General features: G+C 41.7%; 2 protein-coding genes across 2 annotated transcripts; both read right to left on the reverse strand.

Annotated features, from left to right (window-relative positions):
• Positions 1-1,271: 1,271 nt before the first annotated feature.
• Positions 1,272-2,297, reverse strand: LOC137892505 (trace amine-associated receptor 13c-like). Its single transcript, XM_068737746.1, has one exon. The coding sequence runs from the start codon at positions 2,295-2,297 to the stop codon at positions 1,272-1,274; it is 1,026 nt and encodes a 341-aa protein (XP_068593847.1).
• A 12,279-nt stretch (positions 2,298-14,576) lies between these two features.
• Positions 14,577-18,581, reverse strand: LOC137892574 (trace amine-associated receptor 13c-like). The gene is made up of 2 exons (XM_068737868.1): positions 18,549-18,581; positions 14,577-15,581 (listed from the first exon to the last, which is right to left on the reverse strand). Exons 1-2 carry the CDS (start codon positions 18,579-18,581, stop codon positions 14,577-14,579), a joined length of 1,038 nt encoding a protein of 345 aa, XP_068593969.1.
• Between the last annotated feature and the right edge of the window lie 1,612 nt (positions 18,582-20,193).

Here is a 20,193-nt window from a genome sequence, read left to right on the forward strand (position 1 = left end):
GGACGCGCAGCTTAGGGTGATAAAAATGTTGCCCTAAGCTGAATGTATCTGAATGTACACCCTCTCAATAGAGGGTGCTAGGGCGCCGCGCCCCCGCCACTGCTCACCACCATTATAAACTGATTCTTTTCACTCATAGGAACCCTTCACCAAGGCCTCACAGGGCTTTGCGTCCTGACCCCTTGCAAGTACCGCTTCAGCTTCAAGAGAGGGTTGCCAAAGAGCAATCCATCAACAAAACCCTTGGGGCAGAATGAAATTTACCCATGAAAAGTGGAGCATGAGCAGGTTATATCCAGTGTTTTTAGAATATTGTATACATGCAGCTGCCCCAGTCCTAACAAAGATTATAAATAGTAAACATATCACTAGTGAGTTATCAGTTCTCTTCACAATCTTTCAGCCTGCAAGAACATTTTAAAATACTCATCTCATCTTCAACCGCTTATCCGGGATCTCATTATTTGTAAATTGTTTAGGACCAAAATACATTTCTGATCTTGTGTTACAAAATCTCTAAAGACCTCTGAGATTGGTCTGCTGTTTTATCAAAGCATTACATATGAAGATGGAAAGAAGATGCAAATAATGTGGCACAAACTACCATACAACTACTACTACTATTTTCAAACACTTCTTTCCATTTTTTTTATTCCATTTTATGTAATCAACTGTTTTAATGTGCAACTCATATGCAAACTTTAGGACAGCAGGATAAATGTAAAGAAACACAGGAAACTTTTTTTGATGTCATTGTTTTATTTTATTAGCCTGCCAAATCATGATTTATTTCAGTTAAATGATAAGTCATGAAAATAAAGCTTAGTAATCCCTAGTAATTCCACTAATAAGTGCAAACAATTTCATGAAAACAATGCAATCTTCTAGGTAATAAATGTACCTATTTCAGGCACCATAAACCATAGAACTATAACATAATCATTTATTTCATATATGGTGGTAAATTATGATTGGTCCATAACTTCACTAAATTGTAATGGTGTCAATTGTTATATTAATAACCACAATAACAATGTAATTAAAGGCTAAAAGAAATTAAATTGTTAAAATGTGGTTAATACTTTGACAGTTCAAATACACCCAAAATCACAAAACTGTTCAAAAACCTGCCACAAGCAAATAGGACACAGTGCTGGAGAAAATGTAACACTTTCATTGGCTAAAAAATGTAACATTCACGAAACATCTATCTTCAAGGTTTTGCTTAAAAAGAAAAAGGATATGCATACATATACTCAACAGTACTGTCATCAATGTGTCAGAGTATGCACCTTCATGGTTGAAGATTGAGGGTTGAATATTTTCAGATTGACAATGAGATGAAAGCATTTCTTAAACCAAGGATAACATAATGCATAAATAATTGGGTTTAATGTTGAATTGAAGTAACCCAACCAAACAAATGCTTCAAAAACAAAAGCAGGTGTACTGAAGCCAATGTAGGCATCAATTATAGAATTTATAAAAAAGGGCATCCAACAAAGGATGAATGCACCAAGCACAATACCCAGAGTCTTTGCAGCTTTATGCTCAGACTGTTTAATCAGCCCACCTCTGCCACTGTTATTTGAACTTTTGCTCATATCTTCAATCTTTCTTAAATGCTCTTTAGCCACAATAAATATTTCAGTGTATAGACAAACTATCACAGTGCAAGGAAAGAAAAAGCAGATTACACTGTCCAGGATCCCCCAAAGGGGGTTAAAGACAAGGTTACAGCTTCCAAGGCAATTTATTGATGCCATATAATCTTCTATCCCTGCTTCGTTGGCCTTTGAGTAAAGTAGTCCAAAAGAGTAGACAGCAGCCAGTGCCCAACTAGCACATACCATAATCCAGGCCACTGACATTGTGAAATTTCTTGAATAATGCAGAGGATTGCATATTGCTTGTTGCCTGTCTATAGCAATGCTAATTAGGTGGAAGATAGACAGAGTGGTGAGAAACACATCAAAACAGGAGTGCAGCAGACAGAAGTCATCCCCATAAAACCAGCAGCCATGAATGGTCCGGATGGCGCTGAAGGGCATCACAATAACACCCACAAGAAGGTCCGCAAGAGCAAGAGACAAAATAAGCACATTGGTAGGATTATGCAACTGCTTGAAATGACCTACTGACACAATGACAACAGAGTTCCCTAAAATGGTAATGAGCATGCCCAAAGAAAACAATAAATAGAGGGCAACTTTGGTCCCCATATTGAATTGTGTTCTCACACACGAGGAATTTGAGCGTGGAAAACAGTATTGCTCTTGAGAAAGGCCAAAAGTCATTATTAACACAAAAGTGTAGGCCAAAACCTCAGAGATAACCCAACAGAACCTAAACAAAGTAAGATCCACGGCATTAACAAACTGATATCTCTGTCTTGTAACAAAAGACACATTACAGCAGCCACCCACAAATTACCTCATACCTTGTGACATCCAATCAAAAGTCTGCTATTAACATACATGTAAAATAGTCGAAGAGACATTATGGTACAAAGTTTGCGACAATAATGGCTTAAATAACTCATATTCACTAGGAAAGTAATTCAATTTTGGAAATTAAAAAGGATAAGTGCAACATTTTTGTGTTGTGTCCAACCAGTTGATGTGTGAGGATAAAAACAATTACAAAGACATCCCGTGCATATGGCAACCTTTTTGAGATGCTGCACAAACTTAAGCAGGGCCCAGGTGTCCCTGATGAGACACAAGCCAAAATATCAGCCCTTCTGAAGAAAACTATGAAGAGCAAAACCATGTTTGGGCCCCTTGTGTGAGGCACTTTTTAATCCTTGCAAGATGATGGCAAGAAACCTTCAGAGTGAGCTAGCAACATTAATAGTAATGTGACTAATATGATAATAATAATATTAATTAAAGCTGCAAGCAGCATTGATCGGGCCCTCACAACTTCACGCACAGCGAGGGTACTGGCAGGACTCTGGTTGATGCAGCCATGCATTTCTGTGACCATCATACACTGCGGGCAAGAGTTAAGCGGTATTTCCTGTGTCGACCAGCGGCGTAGCCAGGTCATTTTGCCAGGTCTTAAGCCTCAAATGTTTTGAGTGTAGCTCCGAATACAATCATAAATGTAAGCCTGTAAAGATCGACAAAAAACTGAATGTGTGTGAATGCCCTTTAGTCTTTGTAATATAACAGACTGTCAAAGTAAATGCAGGTCTCAAAACCAACTGTTTGTTTGTGCAGGTAGCTCTGACAATTACTGCTGAGTGAATCAAAGCTGGAAGAGTCGAGGAGAAATAGGAGAATGTATAGTTCCATGTGGAAAAAAAACATCTTTTTATAAAGAAATATGTTTAAGCCAAAAGCCAATGTAGAATAATCTATCATACAAATTAGTGGGTGCAGTTTGATTTTATTAAACAAACATTACGACCTGTTCCAAAACAAACAAAAACAATTAAATCTATTAATTAAAACTCCACGTACAAGCGCGATTTGGAAACCTTTTTTATCCAATTTCTGTTCTCCAAACATCTTAGTTTGCACATATTTAGATCAGAGAAGTATTTTTCTAGTAGTGTGCCCACGAACCCTTTCAGTAAGTTCAGTGTTTGGGCCGCTGTAAATATAGAATCCTGCTTAAGTCCATGGTTGCCAGTAGGTGGTGCTATGACTATGAGTTAATATTGGCATGCAGAAGTCCTAAAGTCATGACAGTCATCAAGCATGTCAAGTTTGGGATAGTTTTGACAAAGTACAGTCGAGTTACAACAGCTTGATGTATGATGGCGAACCATATAAAATGGCCGCCACACCACATCCACATTGTTCGATGAAACCTCAAGCTTTTAGTAACTTTTAATCACTAAGGTCTTTAGATTGTTCTGACCAAATTATAAGTTGATCCGATCAATTCCCTAGGAGGAGTTTGTTAAAGTACAGCACTTGGAAATGGGAAAAAACACGAGAAATTCATAAAAAATTCAAAATGGCTGACTGGTTTAGAGCATTATCCCAAGAGACTTTTTTAAGTTTAGATGTGATCATTTGCTTACCAAATTTCATACATCTAGGTGAAACGTACTGCGAGGGCTGCATCGTTGAATATTGTAGGGGGTGCTATTGAGCCGACTTGCAACTCTAAAGCATTAAAATCACATCAGATAATTACATTCAAGATTTTAAATGTGAGTGAAAGTTTGATTGTTTTGAGCATTTCTAGCCCCTCAAAAACACCTTCGTTTTTCATGGTGAAGAATGCATCGCCACGGCAACGGCCTTTCATGAAACAACTAAATTTGAGTATCTTTTCATCACAAAGGTCTTAAGACTATAGTGAACAAATTTGAAGTCGATCTGATCAATTCCCTAGAAGGAGTTTGTTAAACTACAGTGCCTGGAAATTGCAAAAACGACACTAGAAATTCATACAAAATTCAAAATGGCTGACTGGTTTAGAGCATGGATCCCTAAGACTTTTTTAAGTCTACATGTGATACATCTGCTTACCAAATTTTATACATCTATGTGAAATGTACTGCGAGGGCTGCATCGTCAAAATATTGTAGGGGGCACTATCAAGCCGAATTACCAATATGAGGCATTAAAACCTTGTTATGTATCTACATTTTTTACTTAAAATGTGTATCCCAAGTTTGGCTTTGTTTAGAGCATCTTTAGCCCCTCAAAGCATCTTCGTTTTTCACGGCGAAGACTGCGTCGCCACGGCAACGACCTTTGACGAAACATCAAAAGCTTCATGAACTGACATTATGAACTTCTTACATTTGTGGGGAACTAATTTGGTTTATCTAAATAACCTACTAAGAGAAACAAGCCAAAGTATAGAGACTTTAACTTCCTGTTACCAGTAAGTGGCGCTATGACTATTATACATATTTGGTCTGTTGATGTCTTCAGGACTGGAGTCTCATCAAACATGTGAAATCTGGAAAAGATCTGATTATGTGGAGTCGAGTTGCATCAGTTAATTCGTTCATGGCGAAGGATCAAATTTGCCGAGCCGCCACGTCGCCGCTCTTTTACAAATTCTTCAGCTTTTCTGACCACATTTGAGAGGGATCTGATTAATCTGTGACGAGCAGGATGTCAAAGTACACAACTTACAACTTCTGGATGCCACTAGGTGGTGCTATTACTATGATTCTAAATTGTCATATAGATGGGTCAGAATGTTATGACATGAGAGATTTGGAGCAGATTAGACAATGTACAGCCGAGTTACAACAACTTCCTGTTTCATGCCGAATGGTGTTTTGCCGCCACGCCACAGATACATAGTTCGATAATTTTTATCTTTGAGCAACGTTTCACTGCCAAGGTCTCAAGCGCATACTGACCAAATCTGAAGTCGATCGGGTTAAATCTATAGCAGGATTTTGTTAAAGTACGGCGCCTTGAAATGGTCCAACAAGTCATATAATTCAAAATGGCCAACTTCCTGTTTGGTTTAGTGAAAAATTCCAAGAGGATCTTTTGTATGTCCCATCACGTTCCACATACCTACCAAATTCCATACAGCTAAGTGAAACCCAATGTTGGGGCTACTCAATAGGGGGGGCGCTATCGAGCCAATATTTCATACTGCTGGACACCCCAATCAGACTGCAATTTTCGCAAAAACTGGCTTGCGTGCCAAATTGAAAAAAAATTCCCAGTATCCCAAGGACCTCCTTTTTGCGACGAAACGCGAAATAATAATAATAGAATAGATCCTCTGCTCCAACTAAGTCGGTGCTCGGGTCCTAATTAAATGTTCCAATCTCTGTATTAGGATGTGATAGTCAATGGTGTCGAATACAGCACTACGATCTAACAAGGCAGGTACAGAGACAAGTCCTTTGCTTGATGCAATTAGAAGGTCGTAAGATATTTTTACCAGTGCCATCTCTGTGCTTGTGCACTCTAGATCCTGACTGAAAATCCTTATGTAGAAAGTCACATTTGATTTGTGACTAATAAAACATACCTCAAAAGCATGATTATAAGTAATTTACAAGTGTTTTTAAAGGGTTTAACAAGCAAACCGTTTTACTCCAAGACTGTCCCACCTGCCTGCTCCCTAATTATACAAATCTGCCCTTTAGAATACCTTTGTTGTCACAATTAAAAGGCGTAGTAAAGGACGGACCCAAATGCAGAGAGACAGAGGGTTGAATATAGGTGGTTTTAATAGAAAATAAAATCTTCAACACATTTCTTGCGGAACAGAGGAGTCAAAAAATGGGTAGCAAAATTGTCCATGAAAGCAAAACTTCAAAACAGGGTGTAGCGGACCCCAGTCGGACAATGGTGAAGCGTACTGACGTTTCCAGAGGCCTTTATTTTTTCCTCATTTAGCCAATCTCCAGAAAACACCATAACAGCTACGGAATAGATACTGTAACGGACTGAGTGACATGTAACGTTAACCTGTTATGTTATAAGCGTTATTGTGTTTACAAGAAGTTCTAGATAAGATTGGTTAGTGGATTTACGGAGGTCAGTGAAGGTATCATGCCCTGTGAAGCTGTAAAACCTGTCAATCATCCTAGCTATCTAATGGGGGTGGGTGGCACACATGAGCGTACCTGGGATTGGCAGAGAGAGTGTGGGTGGATGTTGTTCTTTGTGCTGCTAGCCGGTGGAAAAGCAGTCTATAAGCGGGAGCAGATTGTTAAGCAGGTGGTGCACGTTTAACGGTGTTGACTGTTGTTTGGCATAGGCGACGGCCACAGTAGGCTGTGTACTGTCCTCTAATAAAAGACAACAAGTACGGTAACGTCTCGTAGCTTTCCTTACCAAGGGTCGCTACATTTGGTGTCAGAAGTAAAACTTTCGCCATTCATCGACATCGCCACGCCGGCTAGCACCGGATAAGCTAGGTGGCTGGCTTGGGCCGCTCGGACCGCGCCACTGGTGGATGTAGCGGCGGAAAGGATTGACTGCGGCCGTAGAAAAGACATGGCCAAACACCCAGAGCCACACGGAGAAGCTGTTCCGGCCACAATAAAGACCCCCAGATATGACGGTAAATCTAACTGGGAAGCTTTCCATGCACAATTTGAACTGTTAGCTCGGGCCAGTAAATGGTCCACTACAGTAAAAGCTCTCTAGCTAGCGATGTGCCTCACCGGTGATGCTTTATCAAGCCTGCTGCTGTTAAGTCCTGATGATAGGAGTGATTATGATGCACTAATTGGGGCTCTAAAGCGACGATTTGGACAATGCTCTGCCACTAGCCTGCTCTGCTCTGAACTGTGAAGCAGACAGCGACGGCCAGAGGAGCCGTTGAGGGAGCTCGCTAATGACATCGAGGGGCTTGTTCACCGCACCTACGCCCACATGCCCCCTTCCATCCAGAGCGAGCTAGCTAGGGACCATTTCCTCCAGGCCCTGCTTCCAGCTGACCTGCGCATCCAGACACTACTGGCTCACCCCGGGTCGCTCCAGGAGGCTTTGGAGTCAGCTACGGAGAGAGAGATGCTGTGTGCTGGTGCCTTGGGTAAAGTGGTAGAAAAATCACCAAAGGTGAGAGCTGCTTGTGAGACTGAGATGGACTTGGCACAGCCTGCCTGGGTGGGGGAGCTAACCCAGCTGGTGAGGGCTGCCACTCTGAGAGATAAGAGGCAGGACAAGCCACGACCAAGAGTCTGCTGGGGGTGTGGGCAGCCTGGCCACCTGGTCCGATACAGCCCCCGTACCACCCCGGACAAGGGAAACGAGCCGGGGACCACGTAATCGGGACGATGCGGACCCCTGGCACTCTGTCCCGACCCCCTTTAAATAACGAAGCTACGCACCTGTCCGACCAAGTAGGAGCACCCCAACCACCGGAGGATTTTGATGGTCAGCTGGAGCGACTAGTGGTACTGGGTCGAACCTGGATAGGAGACTGTTGGTATGCACCGCTGACTATTGGAGGGACATGCTGCTCTGCACTGGTAGACACGGGCTCCTCAGCAACCCTGGTGAGGCCCGATGTGGTGAAAAATGGAACTGTTATTTTCCCCACGATTTGCTCTCACCGGAGAGCGAGCCCCCATAGTTGGGGAAGCAATAGTGACTCTGGGGCTGGGAAGAAAATCTGTCCACTGCCCGGTGTGGGTTGCTAACCTGGAGGACTGTATACTGGGACTGGATATTCTCGGGGCTTTGGACTGTGTCATAAACACAAAGAGAGGAACTCTCACTTTTCCTGATGGCCATGTCATCCAGATGTGGTGACAGCCACCCCGGCCTGGCTGTGTCACGGCCCACACCATTACCACGCGAACGGCTGAGACAACAAACTCTGCTGCTACCAGCGGCATTCTTTCAAACAAGCCATCTATGTTGCCCTCCACCCTGCCAGCTGCGGGGCTGCATCCATCTCCAACCACTGTCCGGCAAGCTGCAGGTTCACACACACACACACACACACACACACACACACACACACACACACACACACACACACACACACACACACACACACACACACACACACACACAGGTGACAAACACCTCTCCACCTGACGACAGTGAAAGGGCCTTGGCAGTGAGGGAGGTCTGGCAGAAAAACGCTGGTATCCCTCGGCAGGAGTGTGTTGTGTACCTGGACGACATACTGGTGCATGGTGAGTCATTCCAGGCGTCTCTCAAGGCCCTGAGGCGGGTGCTGGAGAGGGTGGCAGCAGCAGGTCTAAAACTGCACCCACAGAAATGCTCTTTCATGCAACGAGAGGTCACATTTCTGGGGCACAAGCTTGGGGGCGGTGGTGTCAGCACCATGGATGAGAAGGTGCAGACTGTGAAGGATTGGCCTACCCCCAGCACTGTGCAGGACCTGAAAAGCTTCCTGGGCCTGGCCTCCTACTACAGGAAGTTTGTGAGAGGGTTTTCCTGCACAGCTGCACCTCTGTTCCGCCTGCTACTAAAAGGGGTGGTGTTTGATTGGACAGAGGAGTGCCATGCAGCTTTCACTTCACTGCAGAGAGCCCTTGTGGAGGCCCCAGTCCTCTCACCGCCTGACCCCACCCTGCCTTTATCCTCGACACAGACGCCAGTAATGCAGGCGCAGGTGCTGTGCTGGCCCAAGTGACTCCTGAAGGAGAGAGAGGTGGCTTATCACAGCAGACAGTTCAACAAGGCTGAACGTCGCTACTGTGTCACAAGGCGGGAGCTGCTTGCTGTGGTCAGTGCCAACCGACATTTCAAATATTAACTTGGGGGCCTCCATTTCACAGTTAGGACCGACCACTCTGCCTTACAGTGGCTCATGTCTTTCAGAGAGCCAGAAGGCCAGCTGGCACACTGGATTGAGGAGCTGCATGCGTATGATTTCACTGTGGTCCACAGACCAGGGGCACGCCACGGAAACGCAGACGCACTTTCACGCCGTCCCTGCAGTGCTGATGGCTGTAGCTACTGTGAGAAAAGAGAGGCGCAGGAGAAAGAGCGGCTGCAACCTGATGTGAAATGTGCTGCAGTGGGACCAGAGGGAACGCCAGCAGGCCACGGACTGACAGCTGTGGACGTAACAGAGTGGGGGTGCAGACAGGAAGAGGATGTCGACATAAGACCAGTGCTCACTTGGGTGGAAGCCCGGCAGCGACCAGCTTGGGGAGAGGTTGCCTTGTGTTCTCGAGCCACAAAGGGACTCAATTTTTCAATCACTGCGCCTGCGGGATGGTGTGCTGCAGAGGGGGTGGAAAGAGCCAGCGAAGGGAGAAACACAGTGGCAGGTGGTGGTGCCCAGGGCTCTGAGAGAGACAGTGCTCCAGGCGATGCACGGAGCTCTGGGATCTGGTCACTTCGGGGTTACTAAGACTCTCCGCCACCTCCGCCAGGGGTTCTACTGGGGCCAACATAGGCGGGATGTGGAGGACTACTGCCGCCGCTGCGACAGCTGCACTGCACGGAAAGGCCCTGCAGACAGATCTCATGCCCAGCTCCAACAATTCCCAGTTGGGTGTCCCATGGAGAGGGTGGGGATTGATGTTCTCGGACCCTTTCCCCACTCAGAGAGAGGTAACCGTTACATTCTCACGGCCATGGACTATTTTACTAAGTGGCCTGAAGCTTACTGCCTACCAGACCAGGAGGTGGAGACTATAGTGGACGCTCTGGTGGAGGGGATGTTCAGCAGATTCGGGGCCCCTGAAGTCATCCACACAGACAAAAGGCAGAAACTTTGAGTCCCGTGTCTTCGCTGCCATGTGTGACAAACTCGGCTCCCACAAGACCCGCACCACACCCCTCCATCCATAGAGCGATGGACTGGTCGAGAGATTTAATCGCACGCTGGCGCAGCAGCTGGCCATAGTGACAGCTAAACACCAACGTGACTGGGACAATCATGTACCTCTGGTGCTGATGGCTTACAGGTCTGCTGTACAGGACTCCACTTCCTGTTCTCCTGCCCTTCTCAGGCTAGGCAGGGAAATTTGGACGCCAGCTGAGATGATGGTGGGGAAACCTCCTGATGCCCCTGCAGGTCCCCTGGGGCTCAACTATGCTAGGAAACTCCAGGACCGCTTGGAGTCTGCCCACGAGTTTGCCAGGAACCAGCTGCGCAGTGCAGGCGCAAGGCAAAAGAGGAACTACGACGTGCACGTCAGAAGACGACATTTCGAAGTCGAGGAGCTGGTCTGGGTGTATAGCCCGCAAAGAAAGAAGGGCAGGTGCCCAAAGCTGGATAGTGAGTGGGTGGGACCCTGCCGAGTCCTGGAGAGACTGGGAGAGGTAGTGTACAGGGTCCAGCTGCCACCACGAGGAAGAAAAGTTGCTCTGCACAGAGACAGGCTGGCCCCCTACCGGGGCACAGCCATCCCACCAAGACAAGAGCTTGGGAAACGGGGAACCCTGGACTCTGCCCGGACTACCCCCCAAACTCTTCCCAATAACACCAGTGTCTTGCCCGCCCTTCACAGACTGGACTTGGTGTCCCTGGCCCAGCCCCTCCCTCCCCATCCCCTGCCCTTGGCCCCAGTATCCCCTCAACCCCTTTCCCTTCTCCCCAAGGCCAACGGCAGCCTCAGAGGAACCGAAGGCCCCCTGGCTACCTGAGAGACTTTGTTTGCCCCCTCGGGGGCGAGGGACTTTGTGGTGGGAGGGTAGTGTAACGGACTGAGTGACATGTAATGTTAACCTGTTATGTTATAAGCGTTATTGTGTTTACAAGAAGTTCTAGATAAGATTGGTTAGTGGATTTACGGAGGTCAGTGAAGGTCTCATGCCCTGTGAAGCTGTAAAACCTGTCAATCATCCTAGATACCTAATGGGGGTGGGTGGCACACATGAGCGTACCTGGGATTGGCAGAGAGAGTGTGGGTGGATGTTGTTCTTTGTGCTGCTAGCCGGTGGAGAAGCAGTCTATAAGCGGGAGCAGATTGTTAAGCAGGTTGTGCACGTTTATTAACGGTGTTGACTGTTGTTTAGCGTAGGCTACGGCCCACAGTAGCCTGTGTACTGTCCTCTAATAAAAGACAAGTACGGTAACGTCTCGTAGCTTTCCTTACCAAGGGTCGCTACAATACCATAAATGAGCACTTACAAGTTAAAAGATTACTTAAATTACATTTCAATATACATTAACTAAACGTTTTCTATATATATATACACACTTTTCAAAAGCACATGTAAAAAACGGAATCTAGCATTATCTTAACCCAAAAGTCAGTAGTTTACTTTCAAAAGTCCATTATCAGCTTTGTGATTGGCTGGAATCTGATTGTCTCCTCCTGTCTTCGGACAATGCTCTCCATTGGTCTAAGTGATCCGCATAATGTCTGAATAGTGTTCTCTGGTCCGACCTGTCTTCCTCCTCATAAAACAGCATGTACCCGACCCCCATGTTTTCCTAGGGCTGTCTCCATCAACATCTCTGCTTGATCAATACATCTCCTTCCCCCACTGTTTACACCTCACATTCCTGACACAAACTCATCACATTACCATACAGTTGTTTTCGGATCAGTAAAGCCTGTCTCAAAGGTCTCTCTCTTTCCCTCAAAACATTCAGTAACTGTATTTTACAGTTTGATACATAGAATGATTATACTTTTATGATTTAACACTTTTCCAAACAAACATGTTATAACATTATATCCACCACTAGGTGTGCTTATTAAACACACTAACATTACTTTTTAACTTTAAATTCTTCACAACATTACCTAAACGTTTTCTTTCATATATACTTTTCAAAAGCACATGTAAAAAACAGAATCTAGCATTATCTTAAAATTACAGCTTAGTCATTTAGCTATCCCTGCTAAGCTAACATTAGCATCTTACGTTAGTGGAAACAGAAATGTATCAACACACAACACAACAAACACAATACCTTGTTCCCGTTCCAGCTAGGTGCTTAACCGTTAATGAATAAACTGTTATTGCAGAGGAATATTTTGTAACACTTTTCTTTTCGTCTGCACCGTCAATTATCTTTACTTATTCAAATCCGAAGTCAAGCTACTATACTCTGACGAGTTGGATCTGCTTCCGGTTTCGCCAGAAGGACTTCAAAATAAAAGGACCCAAAACATAAAAAAGGCACTTACAAAATAAAAGCTAGCAGGAAGTGATTAACTTAGGTAACAAAAGCAAAGGTTTGTAGAAAATATTCACCTTAAACAAACAGAACCTCTTAAAAGTCATTTACACAGGGAAAACGGCAGGGGAGAGCTGAGATGAAACAGGGAATATTAGTAGAGCCGGTGACACAACGGACCAGGATACACAACAGATGAACCAACACTGAGACAGGGGACACACAGGGTTTAAATACACTGGGAAGGTGCAGGTGATTAGACACAGCAGGGTTCAATCAAGGGTGGGGCAGACAATCACAAAGGCGGGAAACAGACAAGGACAGGAAGTGAAGTGAACACAGGACACAAGAGGCAGGGAAAGTCAAAATAAAACAGAAGAAACAACTAAACAAAACCCAAAACTGTGACATGTGTATAGGGCAGTCAGGTATAGCAAATGTCCATACCCAAATGGCAGAAGGTTTCCCATAAGCCTACTGCCATTTGTGAAACATTCAGCCATTTATGAAAATATATTTGACATACCTGACCAACCCACACAAATCTATTACAAATGGTAGATTTTGTTCATTTCCTCACATATTAAAATTGCCATTTGGAATACCTTCGTATTTTTGGCTAAACTGCTTCACAGAACCTGCTCCTGTGGGTGATTTTTCCAGCACCCAAGAGCTGCTGAGACATGCAGACAGGTGGAGAGGACGTGCAGGAAAAGCATATATTTTGAGCAGAGATCATATTTCACACATATTACTGGGTGCATTCCATATTTCAAAAACACAAATATTGACAATTTGTGTAATTTATTTTTATTATTATTTTTATTTGTTATTTTTTGTGGCTCAAGGGGGGGGGGGGCGGCGCCCTAGCACCCTCTATTGGCCAGCCGCCACTGCTCACCACCATTATAAACTGATTCTTTTCATTCATAGGAACTCTTCACCAAGGCCTCACAGGGCTTTGCGTCCTGACCCCTTGTAAGTACCGCTTCAACTTCAAGAGAGGGTTTCCAAAGAGCAATCCATCAACAAAACCCTTGTGGCAGAATGAAATTTACCCATGAAAAGTGGAGCATGTGCAGGTTATATCCAGTGTTTTTAGAATATTGTATACATGCAGCTGCCCCAGTCCTAACAAAGGTTATAAATGGTAAACATATCACTAGTGAGTTATCAGTTCTCTTCACAATCTTTCAGCCTACAAGAACATTTTAAAATACTCATCTCATCTTCAACCGCTTACCCGGTATCTCATTATTTGTAAATTGTTTAGGACCGAAATACATTTCTGATCTTGTGTTACAAAATCTCTAAAGACCTCTGAGGTTGGTCTGCTGTTTTATCAAAGCATTACATATGAAGATGGAAAGAAGATGCAAATAATGTGGCACAGATGGGGAACAAACTACCATACTACTACTATTTTCAAACACTTCTTACACCCTTTCCATTTTTTTATTCCATTTTATGTAATCAACTGTTTTATTCTTAATGTTTAATGTGCAACTCATATGCAAACTTTAGGACAGCAGGATAAATGTAAAGAAACACAGGAAACTTTTTTTGATGTCATTGTTTTATTTTATTAGCCTGCCAAATCATGATTTATTTCAGTTAAATGACAAGTCATGAAAATAAAGCCTGTGCAAACAATTTCATGAAAACAATGCAATCTTCTAGGTAATAAATGTACCTATTTCAGGCACCATAAACCATAGAACTATAACATAATAATTTATTTATTATATGGTGGTAAATTATGATTGGTCCATAACTTCACTAAATTGTAATGGTGTCAATTGTTATATTAATAACCACAATTACAATGTAATTAAAGGTTAAAATAAATTAAATTGTTGAAATGTGGTTAATACTTTGACAGTTCAAATACACCCAAAATCACAAACTTGTTCAAAACCCTGCCACAAGCAAATAGGACACAGTGTTGGAAAAAATGTTACACTTTCATTGGCTAAAAAATGTAACATTCACGAAACATCTATCTTCAAGGTTTTGCTTAAAAAGAAAAAGGATATGCATACATATACTCAACAGTACTGTCATAAATGTGTCAGAGTATGCACCTTCATGGTTGAAGATTGAAGGTTGAATATTTTCAGATTGACAATGAGATGAAAGCATTTCTTAAACCAAGGATAAAATAATGCATAAATAATTGGGTTTAATGTTGAATTGAAGTAACCCAACCAAACAAATGCTTCAAAGACAGAAGCAGGTGTACTGAAGCCAGTGTAGGCATCAATTATAGAATTTATAAAAAAGGGCATCCAACAAAAGATGAATGCGCCAAGCACAATACCCAGAGTTTTTGCAGCTTTATGCTCAGACTGTTTAATCAGCCCACCTCTGCCTCTATTAATTGAACTTTTGCTCATATCTTCAATCTTTTTTACATGGTCATTAGCTACAATAAATATGTTAGTGTACAGACAAACCATCAAAGTGCAAGGAAAGAAAAAGCCGATTACATTGTCCAGGAGTCCCCAAAGGGGGTTAAAGACAAGGTTACAGCTGCCAAGGCAATTTATTGATGCCATATACTCTTCTATCCCTGCTTCGTTGGCCTTTGAGTAAAGTAGTCCAAAAGAGTAGACAGCAGCCAGTGCCCAACTAGCACATACCATAATCCAGGCCACTGACATTGTGAAATTTCTTGAATAATGCAGAGGATTGCATATTGCTTGTTGCCTGTCTATAGCAATGCAAATTAGATGGAAAATAGAGACAGTGGTGAGAAACAAATCAAAACTGGAGTGCAGCAGACAGAAGTCATCCCCATAGAACCAGCAGCCATGAATGGTCCGGATGGCGCTGAAGGGCATCACAATAACACCCACAAGAAGGTCCGCAAGAGCAAGAGACAAAATAAGCACATTGGTAGAATTATGCAACTGCTTGAAATGACCTACTGACACAATGACAACAGAGTTCCCTAAAATGGTAATGAGCATGCCCAAAGAAAACAATAAATAGAGGGCAACTTTGGTCCCCATATTGAACTGTGCTCCAACACATGAGGCATTTGAGCCTGGAAAACAATATTGCTCTTGAGAAAGGCCAAGAGACATCATAAACCCAAAGATCTATGCCAAAACCTCAACAAAGATACATAGGTTTGTGCTAGGGCGGGACACTGCTGATCTCTGTCTTTATAACAAAAGACAGCATAAGCGCCACCTACAAATTTGACTAACCGAATAGCCGTCCAATCAGAGGGTCTTTTATCATCCTACGCATAACAACCCAACACACAATATTCTTAATTTGTTTTGGTATATAACTGAGTATTTCAAAAGTTGAGGAGGAAAATTCTTCTCATAAACAGCTGTAATATGGCACTACTGCAGAAATAGTAAATTAAGAACAAATTATATTTCTATTAGTTTCATATATCGTTTGTACATATATGGATATGTTTTTACTTCATATGTATATAATATGCTTTGTATATTATCATCCACCTAGCTCAGTAACAGCAGAATCTCGCCATTTTTCAACCCAAGTATGAAGTAGACCACTACTTAACTACATCCTCATTCCTATGAAAAGATGAATAGAATACTTACCGTAATAACTTTTTATGTCGTTGTAACATAAAAATATATTGTTACAACTTGAAAAATATTTTGGAATATCAATAAACTTTTCACATTATACCGTGATTCTGATCTAGTGTGTGAATATCGCTGTTTTTAACAGTGGAGATATGGGAATTATAAATTATTCACCGTACTGTTGCAGTCTGGACTGCTCATGTGTGCTACCTGGTGGTTGTAGGTGTACACTACAGCTGGTAGAGGATTAAATAACCGCAGTGGCAATCACGTCAACTGAAACAAGTAACATCTGTATATAAAATACATATGTATAAATAATTATATACATGACATGTCAAAAAATTATAATATATACTTCAACACACAAATCTGATGGGCTAGACATTAATGTCAATATATGAAGTTGTTCCAATTTCTAATAGGTTTCATGTATTCTTTGTCTTTTTTTACTTCATATATACATATATTTCATATATGGAAGTTAAATATGTTTCCACATTATACACTTACGTATGGGATACAGCTCTGGTCTGAGTTAACTGTGGCCCCCAACTTTTAGACCTGGGCTTCTGGGAAATGGTGTTTGTGAAATGCTGCTAAATCACAGAAATATTAAATAAACAAATTCTATTTTAATTCTTCTTGACCTCAGCTCAGCTTTTGACACAGTGGACCACAATGTCTTAATCAGCCGTCTGAAGGACTATGTTGGCATCAGTGGTGTGATGCTGGATTGGTTAATGTCTTATTTGTTGAAAAGGTCCTTTTCTGTAATGCTTGGAGATGCTTCCTCTTCCTCTGCTCTTATCTTCTGTGGGGTTGACCAGGGGTGTTTTTTGGGTCCCCTCCATTTTACCATATATATGCTACTTCTGGGAGCCTGGCACCACCACTGTTTCGTCCTGTCTTGTTGACATAAAAAATTGGATGTCGAAAAACTTCCTTCACTTTAATGACTCCAAATCGGATGTAATTATAATAACCCCTGCTGGCCCCAGCACTAGCTGTATCGATAATCTTTCCTCTAGTCTGGGCAATTTATTTAATAATGCTTGACACAAATCCTCCAATCTAGGTGTTCTTTTTTATTCAGAACTGACTTTTGCTTTGCTCAATTGAGTCAGCTAACTAAAATCAGGTCATTCATTTCATCTGCAGACCTAGAAAGAGTAATTTTTGCTTTTATCTCTTCAAAACTTGACTACTGCAATGCACTGTATTAGTAGGTATTACCAGGCAAAACTGCAATTGATACAGAATACTGCCGCCATGCTTTTAACTGTTACAAAGAGAACTGACCACATCACACCAATCCTTGCTGCCCTTACCTGAAAATGTATGAATTGATTTTTAAATTTGACTGCATTCGTTCATGCACCAGAGTCAGACATAGACTTGGAGCTTGTTAGCCTGTGGATACTATTCCTGGATGTGGAGTTTGTGAGGCTCGATGCTGCAGTTTGGTTGATGGGCAACAAATTGTTTTGCACTTTGATTGTAATACTTTCATTGTCTCCAGGTAATTTTTTTACAGCTACTGTCAAAATACAACATACATATGAGTTGGTAGATTTTTGTTTATTTAGTGAAATTAATACACATATAGCATCAACACAATTATCACAGGAAGTAAGGTGAAACATTATTTCATATGTGCAGCTTCATGTTGCCTATTGCTTGATATTTGAAGAGAATAATGAGCATATTGCTTTGGATACCTACATATCATGTTAGTGTGCCCTACACTTTGGTGGACCTTTGTGCAAGACCAAATACTCAAGCTCTCATAATACTCCATATATTTATATATTTCCATACACGGTTGTGTCTAGATCAGGGGTTCTTAACCTTTTTGACCTTGTGGCCCAACTTTTCAAGTACAAAGTGGCCCGGGGCCCATTCAAATATTAACACTGTATTGGTTTAACTAATTGATCGCACTCTTGGTTTGATTTGTATTCAATAACTAAATCAAATTAACTTACAGTTTAACAAGCAAAAACCTTGTCAAATAAATGACATGATACAATGTGATCATCACATTTATTTATCATGTGTATGTAAACCTGCATACAACAAGACGCCCAACAAGCTAACAATTCATGGAACAAATCAAGGTAATACAAGAACAAATTTAAAGGCTCAAGTCAGGCTTATTAACCCAAAAATAACTAATAATTAGATTTTACTACAGAAAAAAAGGAGGGACTCTCAAAAAAACTGAGAAAAAAATGGAAATTTGATAAATAAATAATATGTGGTAATAAAATATATACATTCAAAATAATAAGTTTAAAATTAAATAAACTGTAAATAGAATTTAAATAAAGTGCAAATGAAAATCTAGCCTTATAATCTGCAATTTATATGCTTCAGCAGTCTTAATTTTTGCATGGCAGAACCAGAAGTTGTTCTTCATATCTGTGACAAATGAACAGTCACAACAGTCCACACACTGGGCTCTCGGCTCTGCCTCGTTACCTCCATTCACAAAGCCGTACTTAATGAAGTCAGGATTTTAAATGTAGACTTTTTGGGGGGTTTGGCACTACTTTCGCCTTATTTTTTTTGTTTTAAATTAGTGCTGCGCAACGATTACAATTTTGAATCACAATTAATCGCATGATTTTCTGCGATTAATCGCGATACATTTTTGTTATTTTATTGTTATGCGCAATGTTCAATAATGAATTAAAAAGTAGTGTATTGTGCACTTTTATTTTAAAAGTACTGATATATGAAAACAAGTGCAATAACATTTGATTTGCACACTTCAAACAAATCAGGTTATTTTTAACAGCAGTATTCCCTTTACACAGTAGCAGTTAAAATACAGTTTTAATGATTCTGATCATAGATATTCAGCCGGTGTTCACAACTTTATTTTCATGTGTGTAATAGATGCAATTTGAAATATACACCTTGAAAACTGCAAACCTATCTACATCATGTTTTTTTATGTTTGTTAAATTCTCAGCAGGATAACTAAATGATATGCTTATTATACATATTACAAACAAAACAACTTTAAAAAATCTAAAAAAAATAATTTAAATTAAAGCTGCAAGCAGCATTGATCGGGCCCTCGCAACTTCACGCACGTCGAGGGTACTGGCAGGACTCTGGTTGACGCGGCCATGCATTTCTGTGACCATCATACATTGCGTGCACGAGTTAAACAGTATTTCCTGCCTCAACCAGCAGCGTAGCAAGATCATGTTGCCAGGTCTTAAGCCTCAAATGTTTTGAGTGTACCTCCGATACAATCATAAATGTAAGCCTGTTAAGATCATTAAGAAAATGAATGTGTGAATGTGTTTCAGTGTTTATAAAATAACAGACCGTCAGTTTACTGGGATGGGGTTCAACTCCCTGCAGTGTCCTGCTGATTGTATTTGAACTTACATGAAAGTTAACAGAACAGTATTGTCATTTGCTTTTACTTGAACACTTTAATTTAACACTGTTTTCATTTTAAGCTCTTCTATAACTTTAGATTGTAGTGTGAAGCATTCATTGTAACATTTAACGTGATTTTCATGTAGAAGCTCTGGACAGATCATTTATACTAATGCCCACTGACATGGTTTGAGAACCACTGTTGTCTAACTTTTGCTCTCCATGCATCTTAGTTTGCACATATTTAGATCAGAGAAGTCTTTTTCTCATGGTGTGCACGCGAACCCTTTAAATAAATTCAGTGTTTGGGCTGCTGTAATTAAAGAATCCTGCTTACTTCTGTGGTTGCCAGTAGGTGGTGCTATGACTATGAGTTAATATTGGCATGCAAAAGTCCTAAAATCATGACGGTAATCAAGCATGTCAAGTTTGGGACAGTTTTGTCAAAGTACAGTTGAGTTACAACAGCTTGGTGGATGATGGCGAACCATGTAAAATGGCTGCTACACCAAGTCCATGTTGTTTGATGAAACTTCAAGCTTTTAGTAACTTTTAATCGCTACGGTCTTTAGATTGTTCTGACCAAATTCTAAGTTGATCGGATTAATTCCCTAGGAGGAGTTCGTAGTACAGCACATGGAAATGGAAAAAAACAGGAGAAATTCATACAAAATTCAAAATGGCTGACTTCCGGTTGGGT

Source organism: Cebidichthys violaceus, unplaced genomic scaffold, assembly GCF_023349555.1.
Source record: "Cebidichthys violaceus isolate CVI_PGR_0920_01 unplaced genomic scaffold, fCebVio1.0.p SCAF_1, whole genome shotgun sequence".
NCBI classification, from domain to species: Eukaryota; Metazoa; Chordata; class Actinopteri; order Perciformes; family Stichaeidae; genus Cebidichthys; species Cebidichthys violaceus.

Excerpts from the sequence above, each read along its gene's own strand:
- LOC137892505 (XM_068737746.1), bottom strand. The coding sequence starts at position 2,297 with ATGACTTTTGGCCTTTCTCAAGAGCAATACTGTTTTCCACGCTCAAAT.
- LOC137892574 (XM_068737868.1), bottom strand. The coding sequence starts at position 18,581 with ATGGAGGTAACGAGGCAGAGCCGAGAGCCCAGT. Across the intron at positions 15,582-18,548 it reads GGCAGAGCCGAGAGCCCAGT|CAATATTGTTTTCCAGGCTC; the intron begins GTGTGGACTGTT and ends CTTTCTCAAGAG.